Source organism: Pteropus vampyrus, unplaced genomic scaffold (genome assembly GCF_000151845.1).
Source record: "Pteropus vampyrus isolate Shadow unplaced genomic scaffold, Pvam_2.0 Scaffold541, whole genome shotgun sequence".
Lineage (NCBI taxonomy): Eukaryota > Metazoa > Chordata > Mammalia > Chiroptera > Pteropodidae > Pteropus > Pteropus vampyrus.
The window spans coordinates 366,821-385,238 of record NW_011889322.1 but is presented as its reverse complement, the minus strand read 5'-3'; the positions used below and the strand labels follow the sequence as shown (position 1 = coordinate 385,238).

Below are 18,418 nucleotides of genomic sequence, written 5' to 3'. Positions count from 1 at the left end.
CTGAACTGAATGTGACTTTACTGTTGCCATAGTAACTGCAGGGGGCGGGGGACACTCTCAGTGTCCCAGCCAGAGGATACCTAGTAAGGGGAGCCAAGTGGGTGGAACTGGAGGTAGGTCGAGGGAGGGGAAAGAAGGTGGAAAGATTCCATATCTTCTCTGTCTTTTGGCTCAGAGAATCTCTTCTTTAGAATGCAAAGATTGTATTTTTTCCCTTAGTAGAACACATTTTGAAAACTAATGTCTTCTTTTAAAGTTATGCTTTTAAGTGGCGGTTATATTACATCAACATGGTATGCGGGTGGCACCATTAATGACCCTGGGCCTCCCCACCCAGCACACACCCTCTCAGGCCAAGAATGATGCTCACGTTTCTTCTTCTAGAAAGTTATGTGTTCACGCCCAACCGCAGGGCTGTGTTCAGAAATCTGGCTGTTCCAAGTAAGCACCCTTCCTCAACGTCATGTTTATGTATGGGTGAAACCCTTTCTACAAAAACATCTGGCTGGGTGCTCTGAGGTCTACACTGGGGATAAAACTGAAGGGACGGGATGTGTAGATAAGGCAGTGGAGGGACAGAGAGTTCGAGATGTGGCATGTCTGGGTCCTTAAGCGAAAAAAGGGAAATAGGACAGATAAGTTCAGCAAAAGGAAGTAAGATGCTGGTTCTGTGTCAGTGGTTCCTGGCAAGGTTTTTGAAGAGTGACTCCTTATGGTAACTCTTTCTGTATCTCATCTCATATGCCTAATAAGACTGATGTAAACTTTAATTTACATAAATGAAGTATGCAGAAAATGGAATGTACTGGAGTAAGGAAATGCCAGAATGAAGATGTCCAAATATTATGAAATATAAACATCAAAAAACATTTGCATAAGAAAGAAGGACTTAAATCTACACGTAAACTACATCTAAAGAAAATACAGAACGTTTTCCAGAAGCAATGCATTTTAAGTATGTTAAATTTAGAGCAGCTTGAGAAATATAATGTTAAATTAATCCATCATTATGCTACTTTGCATAAATTGTTTTATCTTTTAATTCTTAGGGAAAAGTAGTTAAAACGCATAACCCTATAGTACCTGTCTCTTTTTAATAGCCTGTATATAGCACGACCTCTTTTTTCTTCCCAGAGAGTTTCAGAAAGTTAAAAATGGATAAAATATTTGGGCTGAAATGTAGAGCTGAGAATCAGAAGACTGGAATTTCCAGAAAAAGAAGGTTTTAGATTTGTATGGATATTCTTTATGCACTCTCTCCTGCTCCCAACATAGATCCTTAAAGCAAATCTAAAGAAAATCATACTCGATGAGTAAATTAGACCTGAAATCGTAAACAAGGCTTCCTGGTGAATTTCAGCTTTGAGGAGTCTGGGAAACCCACCAAATAGAACTTGTGATTTATTGCGGACTGTTTTAGTCTTCTCTTCCAAACAGGAGACGCAGACCCAGTGATGAGTAACTAGAGCCTCTATGTCTTCTCCCTGGTGGTCTGAGCCCCAGCAGGGCCCTACCCCTGAAGGATGATGTCACCACTCCCTACTCCGTAACTTCTGATAATGTGTGTCCCATCCTGTTCTGTTCCATCTGCACCTCCTTCTGCTTTTTTCAGAGCCATTTTAGGGAATGCAAGAAATCCAGACACCATGTTTTGAAAACCTGGAGGTTCTCTTTTTCAGTGAGGACAGAACCCAGGACAGAACCCATCAAGGCCCCAGGGAACTTAGCTTCAGGTGCCTTGGGTGGGCATCCCTCTTCCTTCCCTCTTCTCAAAAAAAAGACCCCAAACCAGACTCGGGTGGAGTGAGGACTAATGCAATTGTGAGGTTTGAAAAAACAAAAATGACTTGGTTGCGGACCAGCCAAGCTGGTCAGGTGTAAGCTGGCAAAGACTGTGGCTACAGGCATTTAAATGGGAGACTCAAAAGGAGGGAAAGCTTTTGGTGACCAGTGATTAGGGAGTTTGTGGCGTTTCAAAATTTTATTCAAAAAAGCTATAGCAGTTTTTTCTCTTAGCTCAGAGGCTGTCTCAGAGAATGTAAAAAACTCCATCAGAATCAGGAATTGGCAGAAAGGGGTGATTTCGTTTCCCACTGGTGTGTGGCCAGTATAAAATTTGGGCCATTATGGCTATTTTGGCATCTCTGAATCTCCTGTCAAAGTCACCTTTACATTGAGAGGGGTCTATATCATTTTGCAATCTTGTCCTATTGAATCACTCTCAAATGCTGTTGATGGGGTTGCTAAAACCATCGCAAGCATTCTTAATGCTGGGACTCTGTGCTTCTCATGCATTTGGTGGAAAAGGAGCCAATGAAAGTTATCTTCCATCTATAAATACCTTCAGCTTTTTCACACCTACTTGCTTTACAATTTCAAGAGGGGCATGGGCTCACTTCTCAAGAAGATAATTTGCAATGCTCCTACTTTCCCCAGTATTCTAATCTGCTTTTTCCAAAAAGGTCCAGCTATCATCAGCGGTACACCCACCTCTTTAAAAAATTTTACCTCCACCAGCACTGCAAAAATGATTTTAAAAACTGGTTAGAAAAATACTTAAGGGGGAAAAAGATGAAAGTTACTGGGATGTACCTTTGTGGTCACCATGACCCATAAACCTGATCCAGTATTTCTCAATCTCAACACTATTGACAGTTTGGATCTGATAATTTTTTTGTTGTGGGGGCATCCTGTGTATTGTAGGACATTTCAAAGCATCCTTGGTCCCTACCCACTAGAGGCCAGCAGCACCCACCCCAGTTGTGACAACCAAAAATGTCTCCAGAGATTGCCAAATGTCCATAGGGGGATAAAATTGCCCCCAGTTGAAAACTACTGATGTAATGCGAAAGGATGAGGTCCACTTAAGACATGCACTTTAGTATGTTTTTTAGTCTTAAGCCCTGTGATACGTAAGTGTAAAAATAATAAATGACCTTTGTGTTAATTTTCCTGGTGAAAGGGACCCCCTCCCATTTTGGCTCCTTGTAACCAGGCCTGGCCCCTTCTGGTACAGTTGGCTGGCTATTTCCGGCTCCTGCCTCAGGGCACTTCGCCAAGCCCTTGTAACTGGAAAGAACTCCTACCCTCTGGCTGTCTAGCTGAGTGCATACAAAATGTTTCCAGAACTTTCTAAGTACATATTTCAGTTTGTTTTTTTTTTTTTCTGCAAAGTGGAAAAATTCTCATATTTGGGGAAGATGGTATGTCAGAGATGCAGTCACTAAAGCAACAGTGACAGGCTTACAGTGACAGTTCACCCGAGCATGTTACTCCCTCGAAGATTTGTTTCCTGGTGAGGTGGGGTTGGTTTTTCTTCTCCCATCTCATCGGTACATGTGTCTGGCTCCAACCCCTGCTGAATTACATGGTCTGAATTTTAGAAACCAGCTCACAGGTGTGTCTTATGAAAGCATCATGGGCATCCAGTGAGGCAAGTGGATAGGTACCAGTCTGTGGCCTGTTAGGAACCGGGCCACACAGCAGGAGGTGAGCGAGTGAAGCTTTATCTATATTTGCAGCCGCTCCCCAGCACCAGCATCCTCACCCCAGTTCCACCTCAGATCATCAGGTATTAGATTCTCATAGGAGCAGCAGTCCTTGGTGCCAGAAAAGGTGGGTACTGCTACAATAAGGAATCTAAAAACAAGACAGCAGAATTATCTGTGAGAAAACCCTGACTTCCTTCACCTTTTCTGTCACAAACACCTAGAGCAGTGTGCCTGGCATACAGCAGGTGCTCAGTAAAAACTTTTAAATGAATGAATTTTCAGACATTCTCAAATACCTATGGATATAATTGACTTATACAGCACTCCCCCCTATGTAGTTACCTTTTACTTCTGTGGAATAATATGAACGTTCTTTACAAACAATTCCTTTGGAGGTATTTCTCCTATGGCAGTGAGTGGAGCCAGAGGCTAACTTTCTGTGTTTTAGGATTCTGTTAGGACTGATGGCTTTTAGCAAATGGTTACTGCTGAACTGAAAGTGATGTTGGGGGCAAAGGGTTGGGGACCCTACCATATCACTGACATCTTTTAATAGTATTTGTGATATTTCTGAGTCAGCCCAATAGAACATTTATCATTAAAACTCCGTAGGTAATTTCCATGGCTAAATTTTGATTCGTGATACCAGTAGATCAGATTTTTCACTGAGCCTTTTGCAAGCACTTTGCCTGGGCTAGACCAGATCTGGGTAAGGACCCATCCTGTGTGCCAGGCAGAAAAGTGCTGTGAGGTTTTTTCATGGAAATATTCTAAGGCTTACAAAGCAGTCAGTGTCACAGCATGGGGTCCTTGGCTTTGGTGATATCCTCCGCCATACAGGCATGACTGAGGGGCCTTCACTGTTGCATTTTTCACAGGCATTAGACGGCTTCATCATCGCTGTGATGACGGATGGCAGCATTGTCTACGTTTCGGACAGCATCACACCGCTCCTTGGGCACTTACCGGTGAGTTTCTGCTCCTCTGACGGGCTTTGCCCATACACGTTCTCATCTTTTCTTGAGAACCATCCAGAACTCCAACTGGGTGGTGCAGGTATGTGGCGGTATGTGGGGGAGGAAGATTCATGGACTGCCCTCGCCCAGGCCCAGGCCCAGGCCAACGTCCCAGGGACCAGCCAGTGGAAGGCGGAAGCAGGCATGTGTCATGCTGGAACAGCAAGGTACCGTGATCTCGGCAAGGGCAGCCCTGGAGCGGGAGACGTGGGTGCAGGTCCTTACCCTCTGTGACCCACAACCCTCTCAGGAGCCACACCAGCGAGGTCACTGCATAGTTAGCAGAGCTCAGAGTCTCTCAGAGGCTGACAGATGTTCTCCTGCAAAGGGACACCCAGGTAGGGGGACAGGCACCAAATGGCTGCAGATGGGGCATGGTTTGGGGATCACAGAGGACATGATTGAGATTCCAAGTAGGTTTTGACACTAGTGGTAAAAGTTAAGTGACAGGGCTGATCGGGGGTTGAAATTTTCTGGGAAGATGCTTTTGGCCCAGGAAGGTCTTGGGGAATGAGGAGGTTTGGGCAGCTGTGAGCCGAGGATCCACTGTCCCAGGGGAGCCAGGCGGAGGCCTGGAGATGGGTGGGTGTGGCATGTGCAAAGCCCTCAGAGATATCTCTCCCTCCTCCTTTGCCTCCCTCTTCCCTTCCATTCTTCTCTCCATCTTACTTCTTCCTCTCTGCAGGAGTCTTGCTGGCTCTCTGGTAACCTGCCCCCAACTTCATGAAGATGAACAACTGGCTGGTGGAGGGTCCACTTTTGAGGGTCCCTCGTAGGCATTTAGCCAGCCTCTCATTTCCTGCCACATGGTTAGTTATTCCAATACTGCCTCCCTTGAATGACAGGTCTAGCAGGAGTATCCTATGGGACAACTGGGACAAAACAGCTTCTCTTCTCTCTTCTCCCAGCAAGCCGCACCAAGCCACTTACCCATCCCCGACCCCCACCCCTGCCCCAGCACCTCAGAGAAGGGGTGCGTGTATGTGAACAGGAGGGTAACAGGTTGACCTAGGGAATCGGGGGCCAGGAAGGTGCGGGGGGACTGTGGTTGCTGTCCCTTAGCCGCACCTGCACTGAGTGGCAGGGCCTTACTCTGTGGGCAGCTCTGCCTTCCCTGGGATCATGACCCCAGTGTGCTAATGGCCCAGGAGTCCACATCCTAGGTCACACATTTCCTCAGAAGCCACTCCCATCACCCCATCATTTCATTTCTGCAGACAACGTTGGTGGAGGTCTAAGCTCTCATTCACATTTTTCCTCTGCTAGTCTCTGTGTTTTGTAGTTTGGAGGTGGGTGAGTGCAGCTTGTTCTAAGGCTCCAAAAGATCTCCCTCCCCCTCTGCCTCTCTACTTTTCCCTTCCCTTCTTTCCTCCCTCCTCTCCCTCTTTCCCTCCCTTTCTCCCTCATTACTTACTCTGCTAGGCAGATGCTTTTGCATTGTGCCATAATCCATCTAACCTTTGTGTCTCATTCCATTTCCTGTACCATTTCCAGAGTGCTAGGCTAGGGGGTGGTTCTCTCAGAGAGGTTGGTTCTTATTTTGCCCTAAGGCCTTGGGATATGGTTTCTTGTCAATTCCAGTCTCAGGCTAGGAGAGCAGTGATGAGGCAAGGAATACAAAGTGACCCAGTTGAATCAGCCAGCTTCTTTGGGCTGATCTGAGAGTGGCTGAGGAAGAAGAGGAGATGGGGCGCCCCTTTCGAGTAGGTTTGCTGCATTGTATGCCATCGTAGGAACGTGTGCAGTTCTGCATCCATGCGAGTGGAACCCTGAGAAAGTGCTTCTGGGGATATTCAGTGCATATTTCCCAAGGAACGTTTGCGAGCATCCCTTGGAGACTGATTGTGTGCAGAACTGCTGGACTATAGGGTGTGGAAACCTTGACCCTTACTGGGCAACTCCAGACCATCTCCATAGGGCACGCACCAAATTACCATCTGCCAGCCGGATGACGGGTATACCACATTAGCAGAACTTGCTACTGTCAGATGTCTTGTCTTGTGTCAGTTTACTGTGTTAAGGTGTCTCCTGGAGGTTTAATTTGCTTTTCTTTCAATTATTAATGAGATTGAGTGTCTTTGCACATGTTTGTTAGCCATTTGGATTTCCTATTTTGTGATGTTCAGGTATTTTGCCATTTTCCTACTGGATTGTCTAGATTTTTCTCGCTATGATTTGTAAGTGTTCTTTCCATGTTTGCGACACTAGTCTGCTGTCAGATATTGTTTTATTAGCCTCCTGTTCGCTGTGCCCTACAGAGTTATGGGGGTGGCTGAACACATGACACCTGACACTAGACAGATGAGATTGATAGCTGTTTATTAGTCATTTATGCTCCCAGCCCAGGAGGAGGACACAGGGCCACTAGGGTTGCACTCTGGAATCAAGTGTCCCAGGAGGGGCTATAAGAAGCAGGCTGTGTAGTAACAAGAGCACGAGGTGTCCCCTGGTCCCCATTAGCTTGTTTGAATAATTCCACAGGCCGGCAGGGGACTAAACCCTCTCTCTGGTCAGAGATAAGCAAAAACCACACTTGGTCCCCTTGAAAGGAGGGTTGTTTAGCTAGGGGACATCAGCCATGGGGATGCCATGCAGAGAGGAACTTTCACTTAGGCCCCCTGATTTGCCAGATTTTAAGGCTGCATATAACATGAACCTTAATTTTAGGCCTTACACCACAGGTATATATGTGTCACAAATATCTTCTCTCATTTTGTGGCTTTCTTTTTTCTCTCTTCAGGCTCTTTTAATGAACAGAGATTCTTGATAGTTGGTACTTTTTATAGCTTACTTGATTCTTCACTACTCCAAGGTTAAAGCTATTCTCTATACAGTCACCTGAAATCTTAAAGTATTACTGCTTGGCTATCAGTTTGATTCTGAATGTAAACTGAACGAAAGCATATTGAGTACACCTCCACCTTTCTAATCCCTTAGGGACACCAAGGCCCTGGCTGCCTCCCTGAGCGCATCCCTACCTCTTTTCACAAGGTCTTTCACCATTGCCCCCTCTAACGGTGGCCAACACAGATCTCCAGCAAGAGCTGCCGGGACCCCTTGGGGACATTTCTGAATTGAGCATCTACCCAGCCCACTCTCAGCTCAGCTGAGTGCAAGGGAACTAGTACTGCTGGGTCATGGGAAGAGAGGAATCTGCTTCCTGTCTCCCCAGCACTTTCAGATGGTCCCCAGGCTCTTGTGGTGCTTCAAGAGAAATCATGGGAGATGTGCAATTTGGAATTCAGAACAAGCATTTTGAGTGAAACTCAGAAAAGGGCCAGATTCTTGATACAGCAGCCATAGGCATATCAGTAATTTGGGGTGGAGACCCTCCCGCCTCCAACAGGTAAACGATATGATTTAGCTGTGAAGATGGCTGTAGATGACACATTCCCTCCTTTGTCTCCAAAATTGCTATTATTTTAATAAACAGGGCTCAGATCATTCAGATATAATTTATTCTCCTGTAAGCCCTAGTGAAGGTTTGCATTTTCAGATTATCGTTGTTTGTGTTGGTTTTCAGCACATAGAAATGGCATAATGGTAACATAATAGCAAATGCATATAAGGAACTTGCTTCAAGGCCTTTCCAAGTATTAACTCATCTCCTCAACCCCCCAGCCCCACCCAGTCGACCTCCCCCATCTCCATCCACTATTCTCTTTATTCTGTGCAGAACCTGTAGACTGAGGTCCACCATAGCCCTCTGACGTGCCAGGCGGTCCCTAACCCTACTCTGCCATGTGCACCATCAGGGAAAGTGGGCTTCCAACTGTCCCTTGAAGAAAAGACCTTGGGGTGACTATTTGGTTACCATTTTCAAGTATCTGAAATGTCTTTAAGAAGAAAGATTATTGGCATCAGTGAGCATTAGTCATTTTCTAAAAAACTAAAGGGAATGGGCTTTAAATAAAATCAAAAACATCAGAAGAAACTTGGAAAAAGCCAGAACGAAGGAATGACAGCACAACTAGGGGCCGGTGGGGGCGGGGGGGGCGGCAGGGGGTGGGCGGCATGGCAGAGTCTTTGTCCATAGAGATCAAAATGAGAACACCCAAGCTAGGAGCTGGGAGCCCCTGACGTCCCTTCCCTCCCTCTCCTGTCCTCTGTCAGCCACCAAGCCATGTCCACCTACCTCTCGCCCCCCTCGAGTGCTGGCTACAGGGTGTGAGGGACTTGCCTGCACTGTTGGGTGTCTCCCCTGTGCCTAAAGCAGTGGCTGGCACAGAGTTGCTCTGAGCCAGTGTTGGCTGGGTTATGCTGTGGAATGAATTGTTTGGTCTCTGTCTCTTTCTGTCTTTTCCATCTCCCCTTCCCCTGTGCCTCTGCAGACTCTGAGCATCCCTAGCCTGGCTCCTGCGCTCCCTTCCTCTAGGTCCCTCTGGCCCTTTTGGTGCTCTGGATCATGCCCTGACTCCTTTGAGGCCATCTGTACTCCAGCCCTGCTTTCCCAATGAGCCTACTCCCCCTCACTCCCCTCCCTTCCCTGCAACGCTGTAGGTCCCCCACCTTCACACTTCTGTGCCTGCTGGGACCCTGAGCTGAGCATCCTGCTACCTGGTAGACACTGCCTTATCCCCTAGACCCTGCTTGAAGCCAACCCCGGACTCCCCTGCTCTTCATTCTGGATTCAACACAGCATGCTCTGTGTTCTCGGGTACTTGTCTTTACTTCTTTCACAGTGCTTGCCACGCCATTCTGTCACCACATCAACACATTTTTCTGATGGCCAAGCACCGTTCCATGACAGGATACGGGGGTGAGGAAGGAAGACAGGGCCTCCACTCTCCTGGAGCTCCCACTGTAGTGAGGTGGGCAGAGTGCACATGTCAACAAATGAATGAGCAGGATGACTTCAAATCAGTTCATAAATGGCCATTAAATACCTAATCAGGCCTAGTATTTACTGAGTGTTCAGCGTATCTCCTCTTTTCAGCAGCAGATGCGAATCAGCTCATTGCTCCCTCAGTTTCCTCATCATTCAGTTAAGCAAAGTGCAGCTTGGAGGGGGCAGAGCCAGCCTTCTGTCTGGACCTCTGGGCTCTCACCCACCTTGCCACAATGGTACAGTTCCCTCCCAGGCCTTCCTGTCTAGGTGAAGACATGCCAGCAATTGCAGGATACCATAACAAATGCAGCAGAGGGCTGCAGAGGCCAAAGAAGCAGGAGCAAGGGCGCCAATCTGGACGAGGGGCTGTCATTGGCACCTTATCAGAGGATGTGACTTCAAAGCAGGGACCTGAAGGAGGCACAGGAGTTAGCTGAACAAAAAGAGAGGGTACAGAATGTTCCAGCCAGAGGGTGCCGCCTGGGGGGAAGGCCCAGATGGGAGAGCAAACGTGGCAAACTGGAGAAAAGAAATTGCGCAGGGCTGGAGCAGCACTGGGAGTAGAGCAGGTAGATAGCAGGTTGTGAGAGTCCTAAAGCGGATCAAGACATTTACGCTTTGTCCCGGAATCAATCGCAAGCCCATGGATGGTTTTAAGCAAGATGGTACCTTGATCTGCTATGAGGCACATGCTGGAGAACAAACTGCACAGAAATAGAAGTTGGTGTGGGAAGATCAGCTTGGCCAGTTCCTTCCCCGGACAAGAGGTGGTGGTAGTCTGGACTAGCTTAGAGGCCGTATGAATGGAGGAGTGAGCAGATCTGAGAGAACTTAAGGGAAGACTATCTCACAGCACTTGGACATTATCTGCATGTGAAGATGAGGATGGGAAGGGGAGAAGCCACAGAAGCCACCTGGGTGTCCAATATGGGCAAGTGACCAGTCAGACGGGGCCAGAGAACACAGGGGAGGGAGAAGGTATGGGCACAAAAGAATGATGACGTTGGGGATCTTTGTGAATCTTAGGTCCCCAGAAGGCATCTGAATGGCAGTTGGAAGCTTAAGCCAGGGCACACAAGAGAGAGTTGCCAGGGCATACAAATTTAAAAGTGTACACGATCGTGTTTGAAGCTGCAAGAGGGGACGAGTTTACTGAGGGAGCCAGAGAAAACGGCAGAGACATGCCTGTCCGCTCTGCCTACACTGTCAGTTTCCACCTGCCCTGACCAGCGTGGGGCCACTAGCTATGTGCAGCTATTTAAATTTCACTTCGAATAATTTAAATGAAACACAGTTAAAAATTCAGTCTTCTATCTATACCCGCCACATTGCAAGCTTTCCGTTGCCATGTGGCCAGTGGCTTCCATAACGGACAGTACAGATTATATACCATTTTCCTGGACTGTGTGTGGTACTTAGATTGGATGTTTTATTTACTTTGTAGCCACAGTGTCCAGGCACTTGTAGAAAATAATTCCTTCGATTAGAGACCTTTAAGAAGTGAACAGACTGCTGTTTGCAGGCCTCAAGGCCAGACAAGGAGCTGTGTGTACTTTTCAGGGACCTTCAGGCAATTGGCTGGGCTCGGGCTAGGCTCCAGGCTGGGCTCCAGGCTGCCAGGGAGCCCCGGCCAGGATGCAGGAGTGTGGCAGATGTGGTTCCTCACGCAGCAGGAGAGGATGCATGGCTGTCTGACTTAACTCTCACTTCTTTCTGGGGCCCGTGGGCAATAACAGACACTTTCAAGCAAGGAAGACCTGTTCAATTATGATGCACACTTACGGAGGGATAGATTGAGAGCCTTCACCGAAAATCACTTTTCATTTCTGAAACCAGTTCTGAGTTGTTGTGAATGTCCAGTTTTTGCTTTTCTTTTGGTTTTCCATCTTCATTGAATCTGTGCCTTTGTTCTTTCTTTCTTTTTCAGTCAGATGTCATGGATCAGAATTTGTTAAATTTCCTTCCAGAACAAGAACATTCCGAAGTTTATAAGATGCTTTCTTCCCATATGCTTGTAACGGACGCCCCTTCCCCAGGATACTTAAAATGTAAGTTTAACTTGACTAGTTTTACCAGATATAAAGATAAGGATTTTGCTTTTGAAAAGAGGTTAGAATGAATTAGGGAGGGAGGACTAATTTTAAGAATAATTTTCCTTGTGACTCAGAACATTTCCAAGATCCTCAGAGGTATATTTTAAGTTTAAAGCTAAAAGTGGAGTTCAGAATATGTAAGACATTTAACTTTATGTGGAAAATTTGAAAGCATAGAGCTTAAGGATAATAACTTGTTTTGCATGTCATATAAAAGGTTCCTCTTTTTTTTCACATGAGAGTCTTTTAGGAACAAGCTGCGAAAATCAGTGAACAATCTGCTTATTTTGGAGGATGCTATAATGCTAGATTTGTATGATGCCAAGTAACCAACTGAGAACTCAATAATTAGGTCAAAAATCCAAATTCTCTTCTCCTGAGGCTATCGCCTGGTTTCTTTTTTGTAGAATTTTAAAGTTTTTATAAAACTTGGCAACTTAGCTACAGGCTGGCCACGGTACCTGCTGAACCACGTGGAGGTAGCGAAGCTGCCTTACGCTTGTTCAAACCTTAGTCTGTTTTCCATGGATAATCGGTCCTGTTGTACATCTGATTTTACTTCAAAGCAAAGCAAAAAGATTAAATGAAAGAGTGGTTCTATACAAGCAGCTTTATTTTAATATACCACATGAAAACAACCGGAACTAATCAATGCTGACATAACCAACCATACACATCTGTGAGCAAATGAAGATTAACTAGGTCCAAGTATGGAAGGCAAAATACCTCTAAACTCTGGGGGAAGGAAAAAATCCTGTGGTGCAAAGGTTATTAAACCATGTCCAAAGTTCAGTCATAATGAGAGAAAATATCCTGTCCATGTGTGCTAAACTCCATGAGTTTCACAAAGATGTGACTTGTTTATCTGGAGTATATAATCCTCACGTTCCCTTTTTCTCTTTTTTCCTTTAATGGCCCAGCTGACAACGATTTAGAGTTTTATTGCCATCTTCTCAGAGGCAGCTTGAACCCAAAGGAATTTCCAACTTATGAATACATAAAATTTGTAGGAAATTTTCGCTCCTACAACAATGGTAAGCTTTAATTGTCATATAATTGCAAGCCTGTCTTTTATCATGCAAACGTGCTCATGGGGGCACAAGAATCACAGAGCGAGGAGGCGGGGGAATCTGTGCTTTTCATATTTGCATTTAGATTTTCGTGCTCCCAAGATGCATTTTTTGTGCTTGTAAATGTTATTTCCCATGCGAGAAGAACACTCCCACACCTGTTTATGCCAGCACACAAAGTCCCACTGAAATGCACATTATCTGTTTATTTACTTGTGGGATGATGGGATAGTTCTACTGTGAGAAACGGTTTATGGTTAATAGCGTGCAGGCTTGGCCTCCACACAGCCAAACAGGGCTTCGTTGTGACACCCTTCACATGACATCCATGTGAAATGATTCATAACCTTGGTTTCTGCATTTTTATCCTCCTTTTTCCAGTACTGTTGTGAGCAGTTTTAATAGCTCTGGTACCTAGGGCTCATCCAGTGAATGCACAATAAAGTGGCCAGCAGTCATCACCAAGCAGGCTAAGTCACAGGGGAAAGTTGTCCTTTCTGAGATTACCCAGGTAACTAGTCATCCAGGCTCTGGCTGCATCTCTAAACTAGACCTAAACACCCAGTTTCACTTTTGACTCCTGCAAAATGGGAATGCAGGCCTGATGCTAGAAATTTAGAGACTTGGGGCCCTCCTGGCAACCTGCCCACCTGAGGCTCAGCGTGCCGGGTGTCTGGGAGCAGTGGGAGGGCAGCTTCCCTGCGCGGGCCCCTCAATCTGGGCAAAGCAGGATGAGGCCAAGGCCTGATTAGCTACTCTGAGTCACCTGAGAGGCTTTCCCCAGCCTCCTGAGACAGATGTCCAACGAACCATACACTAAAGTGAACGGCAGCTCATTGGGCTACCAGGTAGAGAAAATGACTTGGGGACACCTTATAGGAAACCAAATATGATGCCAGCCCTGGGGAGGTGGGTCACGGGGTGAGGCAGCTTGTGCAAATGTAGATTCTCAGGCATCGCTTAAAGATTCCAGTTCAGGAAATGGGGGGTAGGGGTTGGGATTGTGCTATTGCAAAAGAACGTTAGGGTTTCTGCTTCAAAAAGTCATAGACTTTGAGAAACACTGCCCAAAATACCATTCGCTAAGAATTTTCATGACACTCCTCTTGCTTATGGCTCTCCTACCAGACCACTTCATTTTTGAATTAATACAAGCAGTGGTAGGGAATTTGCTTAAAAGGTGCACTGTGACCATGACATAATGCCAGCTGCTGGGAAAGCAGCGGCCACATGCAAGGAAGGGGAAACACCCTGGCCCCCAGCGTGCCAAGACTCTGAGAATTATAGGATATTGCTCCCACGTGTCCCCATGACAACAGTGCACACAGTTAATTAAATGAACCGACCTGTGATTGTCTGGGGAGCAGCAATTGTGTCCTTTGTGAATTTCCATCTCCACAACTCTCATTAAGATGCTGCTGAATATCACTTTGAATCTTCCTGTCATTTATCACATTTCAGAGGGTTTCAAGGAAATAGTCAGGCTTCATAGAGAATAATTGGGATTTTTTTTTTAAACTAGCAAGGCTTTATTTTCACTTCAAGTTGAGGCAATGTTTTTTTTGCCTTAAAGAATGTGTAGAAATTATGTGTGACTTTTTTTGGAGGGGGGCGCGGGGGGAACTGTTACTGCTATAAACACATGGCATTGAAAGTAGAAAATTTAAAGCCAAGAGTGCAGAGTGACTTTCCAGAGCCTGTTGAACAAACCAAAGCTAGGCGTACTTTTTTGAGATAAGAGTCTCCAAAGGTAATTGTGAAAAACCTGAAATATAGTTGTTACTTGCATTACAACAGATAGAAAAAAGCATCAGAGACAAATGAATTTCTAAGATGGAACCCTATGAAATTACCAATACTCAAGCATTTTTGACCTATAAAATATGGTTTCACATAATGTAAGAAATAATTCAAATTGGATTCTGTAAGCTTCTCAATAAACACTGAACAATAGATAATAAAAATAGTTCATCTTAGGGGAATTTGTTTAGTATCAGGCCCTGGGCTCAGCCTTTGCCTGATCAGTGAGATGTCACTGAATCCTCTCAAGAGCCCTGTGAGGTGGTTCTATTGGCATCATCTCATCTTAGCAGAGAAGGAAATTGATGTGAAAGAGAATGAAGTCTGAGGTACACAGTGAGAAGTGGGGGACCCACACTCATGCCCATTTTAACCCTGAACTCATGCTTAACCCCAGTACTTTGCTGCCTCCCACAAATCTGTTGGAATTAAACGTCCAGGTGCAGAATGCCCCTGCCCCAGCATTCTCTTGGTGCATGACATCTGTATCTGTGCTACATCCACGTACCAAGCTGTTTTAAGGGCACTTGAGATTTGTTTTAAATCAAATATGATGAGACACGCAGACATGGTAATGATTGTCATGAAGGAAGGGGTTTATACTCACCAATCCCTAGAAACAGGCATAGCATGTCATGCAGGGCCACATGGGGAAGCACCAGCAGAGGCAAGCAACAGAGAGACCAGGAGGAAACATGGGCCAGAGCCTCCATTGTGGTTTCCATGTGGGGAAAATGGGCAAGGCAGGGCGAGCAGGATGGGGATTGTCTGGTGAATAATTTCGGGGCTGTGTGGGCGCTGTTTCTCATTGTCTGGTCCTGGCCCTGGGCGATTAGGGTTGGGGCGCAGTGGCCCTGAGTGTGAGAGCCAGACAGTGGAGGTGGTGGAGGTATGGGCTCTGCACTGGTTGGTTTTCATATGAAAGGTATATTAAAAGGTGAGCTGTTTACTCTCCCTAGGAATTGGCTAACCCTGAGAGAAGCAGACCCTCCAGGGTCCACCAAGCCCCAAATGTCAAAACACCAAATATAGAAACTAGAAAGCAATTTCCCCAAGTTCCCAGGCATGGCACAGGTTAAAAAATATGTGATGTGTAGAAGAAAAATGCATATGAACAGTAGAGTACCTGCTCCCACCTCAAAGAACTATGTATGGCCCTGGGCCATCATCATGAAAAGTCCTATAATTTCCGTAGGGCCGTTTAGTTTATGGAGCATTGCCTGATGTCTTCTTACTTGTAGCCTGTTAAGATATGAGGCTTTCATTTTTATAAATAATGGGATGGAAAGGACAGTGGCCTTTAATCTGTGGCCTCATGGCACCCCTTCCTGGGCCTTCACAATCCATGCTGGCACACAAATAAGTGCTCAGCAAAAGAAGGCTAACGAAGACCGAGGCTTGGAGATGTGGGCCCTGGACACACAGGTAGTAGAGGCAGAAGCAGTGTTCAGACCAGGAGCCCCACTCAGGGCAATCATGCCTTCCCCAGGAGCCAATAGCAGAGCTGCCCTTGACAGACCCCAAAGCACACTCCAGGGACATAGCAGCAGCTTCCAAGAGGGCTCCCACCACTTCTTTGGCCTTAATGCAAAGCAAAGATTGAATCTATGTCGGTAGGTGCTGTGTAACTTCCAGTGCCTTATGAACTGTCTGCACAGGAAGGCCTCCTGAGCAGCACTGGGTGGTCAGGAAAGTTCACCTTTGGCCTCTGTCTACTCCCCATTCTGTGCCCCCCCAACCCCTCTGGGTGCTCCCTGATGCCTTTACTCAGGCCCCTCACTCTCAGGGCACCCCCACAGGTCTGTTCCGGACACTCTCTCTTCCCAGCCCAGAGCTCATCCCATCACCGGGTTTGGCCCAAGATTGACAGAGGCTCTCTAGGGCCTTAAGCCAAAGGGCTGAGTGGAACATGGAGGGTGGGGGCTCCCGTCAGGGAAGAGCAGGCATTTAGTGAGCCTTAAATCCTGTAGATGAAGACCCTTCTGCTTGCCTGCTGACCCAGGTCACTGCTCAGGACTCGGCTAGCCCTGTGACCAGTGTAAGTAGGCCCAGTTAAGATTCTAGGGGGAGCGGAGGGACAGAAGCACTTTTGTCCTTGTTAACGAGAGTAAACTCTCTAATTAAACATTTCCAGATTCACCAGCCCATTATGCCACCTACCTCTTCATCTCCTCTCCGTGCGCCCCACCCGCTTCCCCCACTGGGGCTGTGCAGACACAGCTAGCATTGCCCAAAGACTTGAGCGAAATGGAATTTTCCCTGACTTCAATATTTGCATATCTTGGCCACTCCTTAGGGCTTCCTCATTTGCCACAGATGTTTGGGGGGAGGGGAAGGAAGACAGGACTTCACATCTGTAGCCTAGATTTTTAATAAATGTGAAGAAATATGTGTCAGGAATTGGGACAAGCTTTCTTAGAAGTGGTTCATTTTAGGACAATCTCAAAGGCAGCCTGCAAGAACCTTCCTGAAGGAATCTGAGCTGGGATGTAGGACCACCCATCTCCTCTCCCAAAAAAAGCCTTCCCCCTGATGTTGGCTGACTGGGGCAGCTAGTCTGAGCAGGTCCTAGTCCACTTCCGCTTAGCACATTGTTTCCAGAATGGAGTTGAAATGAAGTTTCCCAGGCTGTTTGTCCCATGACAGACTTTTTAATGCTTTGAACAAATACGCCATCCCATCTTTTCATTGCTCCAGTGAAATAGAGAGGAGCCCATGGGCCCTTTCCCCAGCCCCACACCCCCAAGTCCTGCAGCCCCACTCCACACCCTTGCTAGGAAGAAAGCCATCCTCTATTTGAGCTGCCGCCCCTCCCCCAGTCTTGGATTTAAATGTGTGTCTGACTGAAATCCAGAGAACAGTGTTTCAAAAGTCACTGGTGTGGTTCCAAATGGGTCACCCTCAGCAAACATTCCACTCTGGGCTTTCCAGAAACCACACAGCAGAGCATAAAAGTTTCCCTGCCCTCATTTCACCTACCCGCCTCTAACCACACAACCAGATTTGAAGTTCTGGCAGAAGCCAGGCCTTTCAGTTCACAGCACTTGACTCTGTGTGTTCTGTGGGATTTCTCTAGGTTGCCTCATTTTCTGGCTTTGGGGGCTTTGTTTGGGTTTGTTTTTTTTCTCCCTAAGCTGAGTTCATTGAGGTGTCTCATTAAGGGAACAAATCACAGGCCAGCCAGATCTTCCTGGGAATGAAGACAGACGTGAGTCTAGCATAGGAAGGCCTGCTTAATCTGATCACTGTCCCAGGTCCCCAAGAGTCAGAGCGTCCCCTTCTCCCTGACAAGGAAGCATCACGTCCTCCTCCAGCCTTGCTCACTGTAGCCAGATTAGATTGCAAAGGAATTACAATGAGGATAAAGAACAAATTGTTACCCAAGGGCGTTGGTCGACCTCTCAAAGTATCTGCAGCCTGTGCCGAAGCAGAGCACCGAGGAATGGTCATGTTTATCAGCCATCTTTCTGCTTGTTTTGGCCTGGGAGCGAGGAGCTTTGGTAAGGATTGTCTGATAATTGTGATAAAAATGGGCACAAGCTATCCACTTGGAGCACAGGGGATGACGGACGACAGGAAGTTCACTTCTCTGACCATGCAAATAATTAGGCCCTACCCTCACCCACCATCTGGTAGGCATTTTGTCAATGCCGTTACAACCTCCTGGCCTCCCAAACTACTCATTTTAATTAATGAATGCCAGAGGAAAGAAGACATTTCAGACATACATTTTCCCATTAGATTACTTTTTTCAATCTGGGAAATGGCAACCTCCCAGCTTCCTCCTGTGGCTTTCAGTTTCTCTCCAACATCGTTCTTCCCCGTGCCAAACAGAAGTGGCTAAAAGGAAAGAACTACACTTTATCCCAGCAATTTAGGCGGTGCCCGGGCCAAACACCAGGTGGCACCACCGTGCTGCTGCTCTCAGGACCCAGGACCCTGGCTGTTCAGAGCACCTCGGGGAAAGCATGCTGGGAATAGAGAAAAGAGGCGACTGGAAGTTGTGCTTAATTAGTGGAAGATGGTTTCTCATGAACGTGCAGAAAGTTATTTTTCTTCCCAACATGCCAGCACTCTTGCCCAGACCTTTTTGGATGCTTATCACAAGGGAGATTTAGGA

At 46.6% G+C, this 18,418-nt stretch overlaps 1 protein-coding gene across 2 annotated transcripts in view; it reads left to right on the top strand.

Moving 5' to 3' along the window:
- Positions 1-18,418, top strand: part of NPAS2 (neuronal PAS domain protein 2) — a 136,703-nt gene that overhangs the window by 87,303 nt on the left and 30,982 nt on the right. For both annotated transcript variants that reach the window (XM_011383735.2, XM_011383733.2), the window contains exons 5-7: positions 4,370-4,459; positions 11,263-11,383; positions 12,349-12,462. In XM_011383735.2, coding sequence (XP_011382037.1) covers positions 4,370-4,459; positions 11,263-11,383; positions 12,349-12,462 — 325 coding nt within the window. The remainder of the gene's footprint in view (positions 1-4,369; positions 4,460-11,262; positions 11,384-12,348; positions 12,463-18,418) is intronic.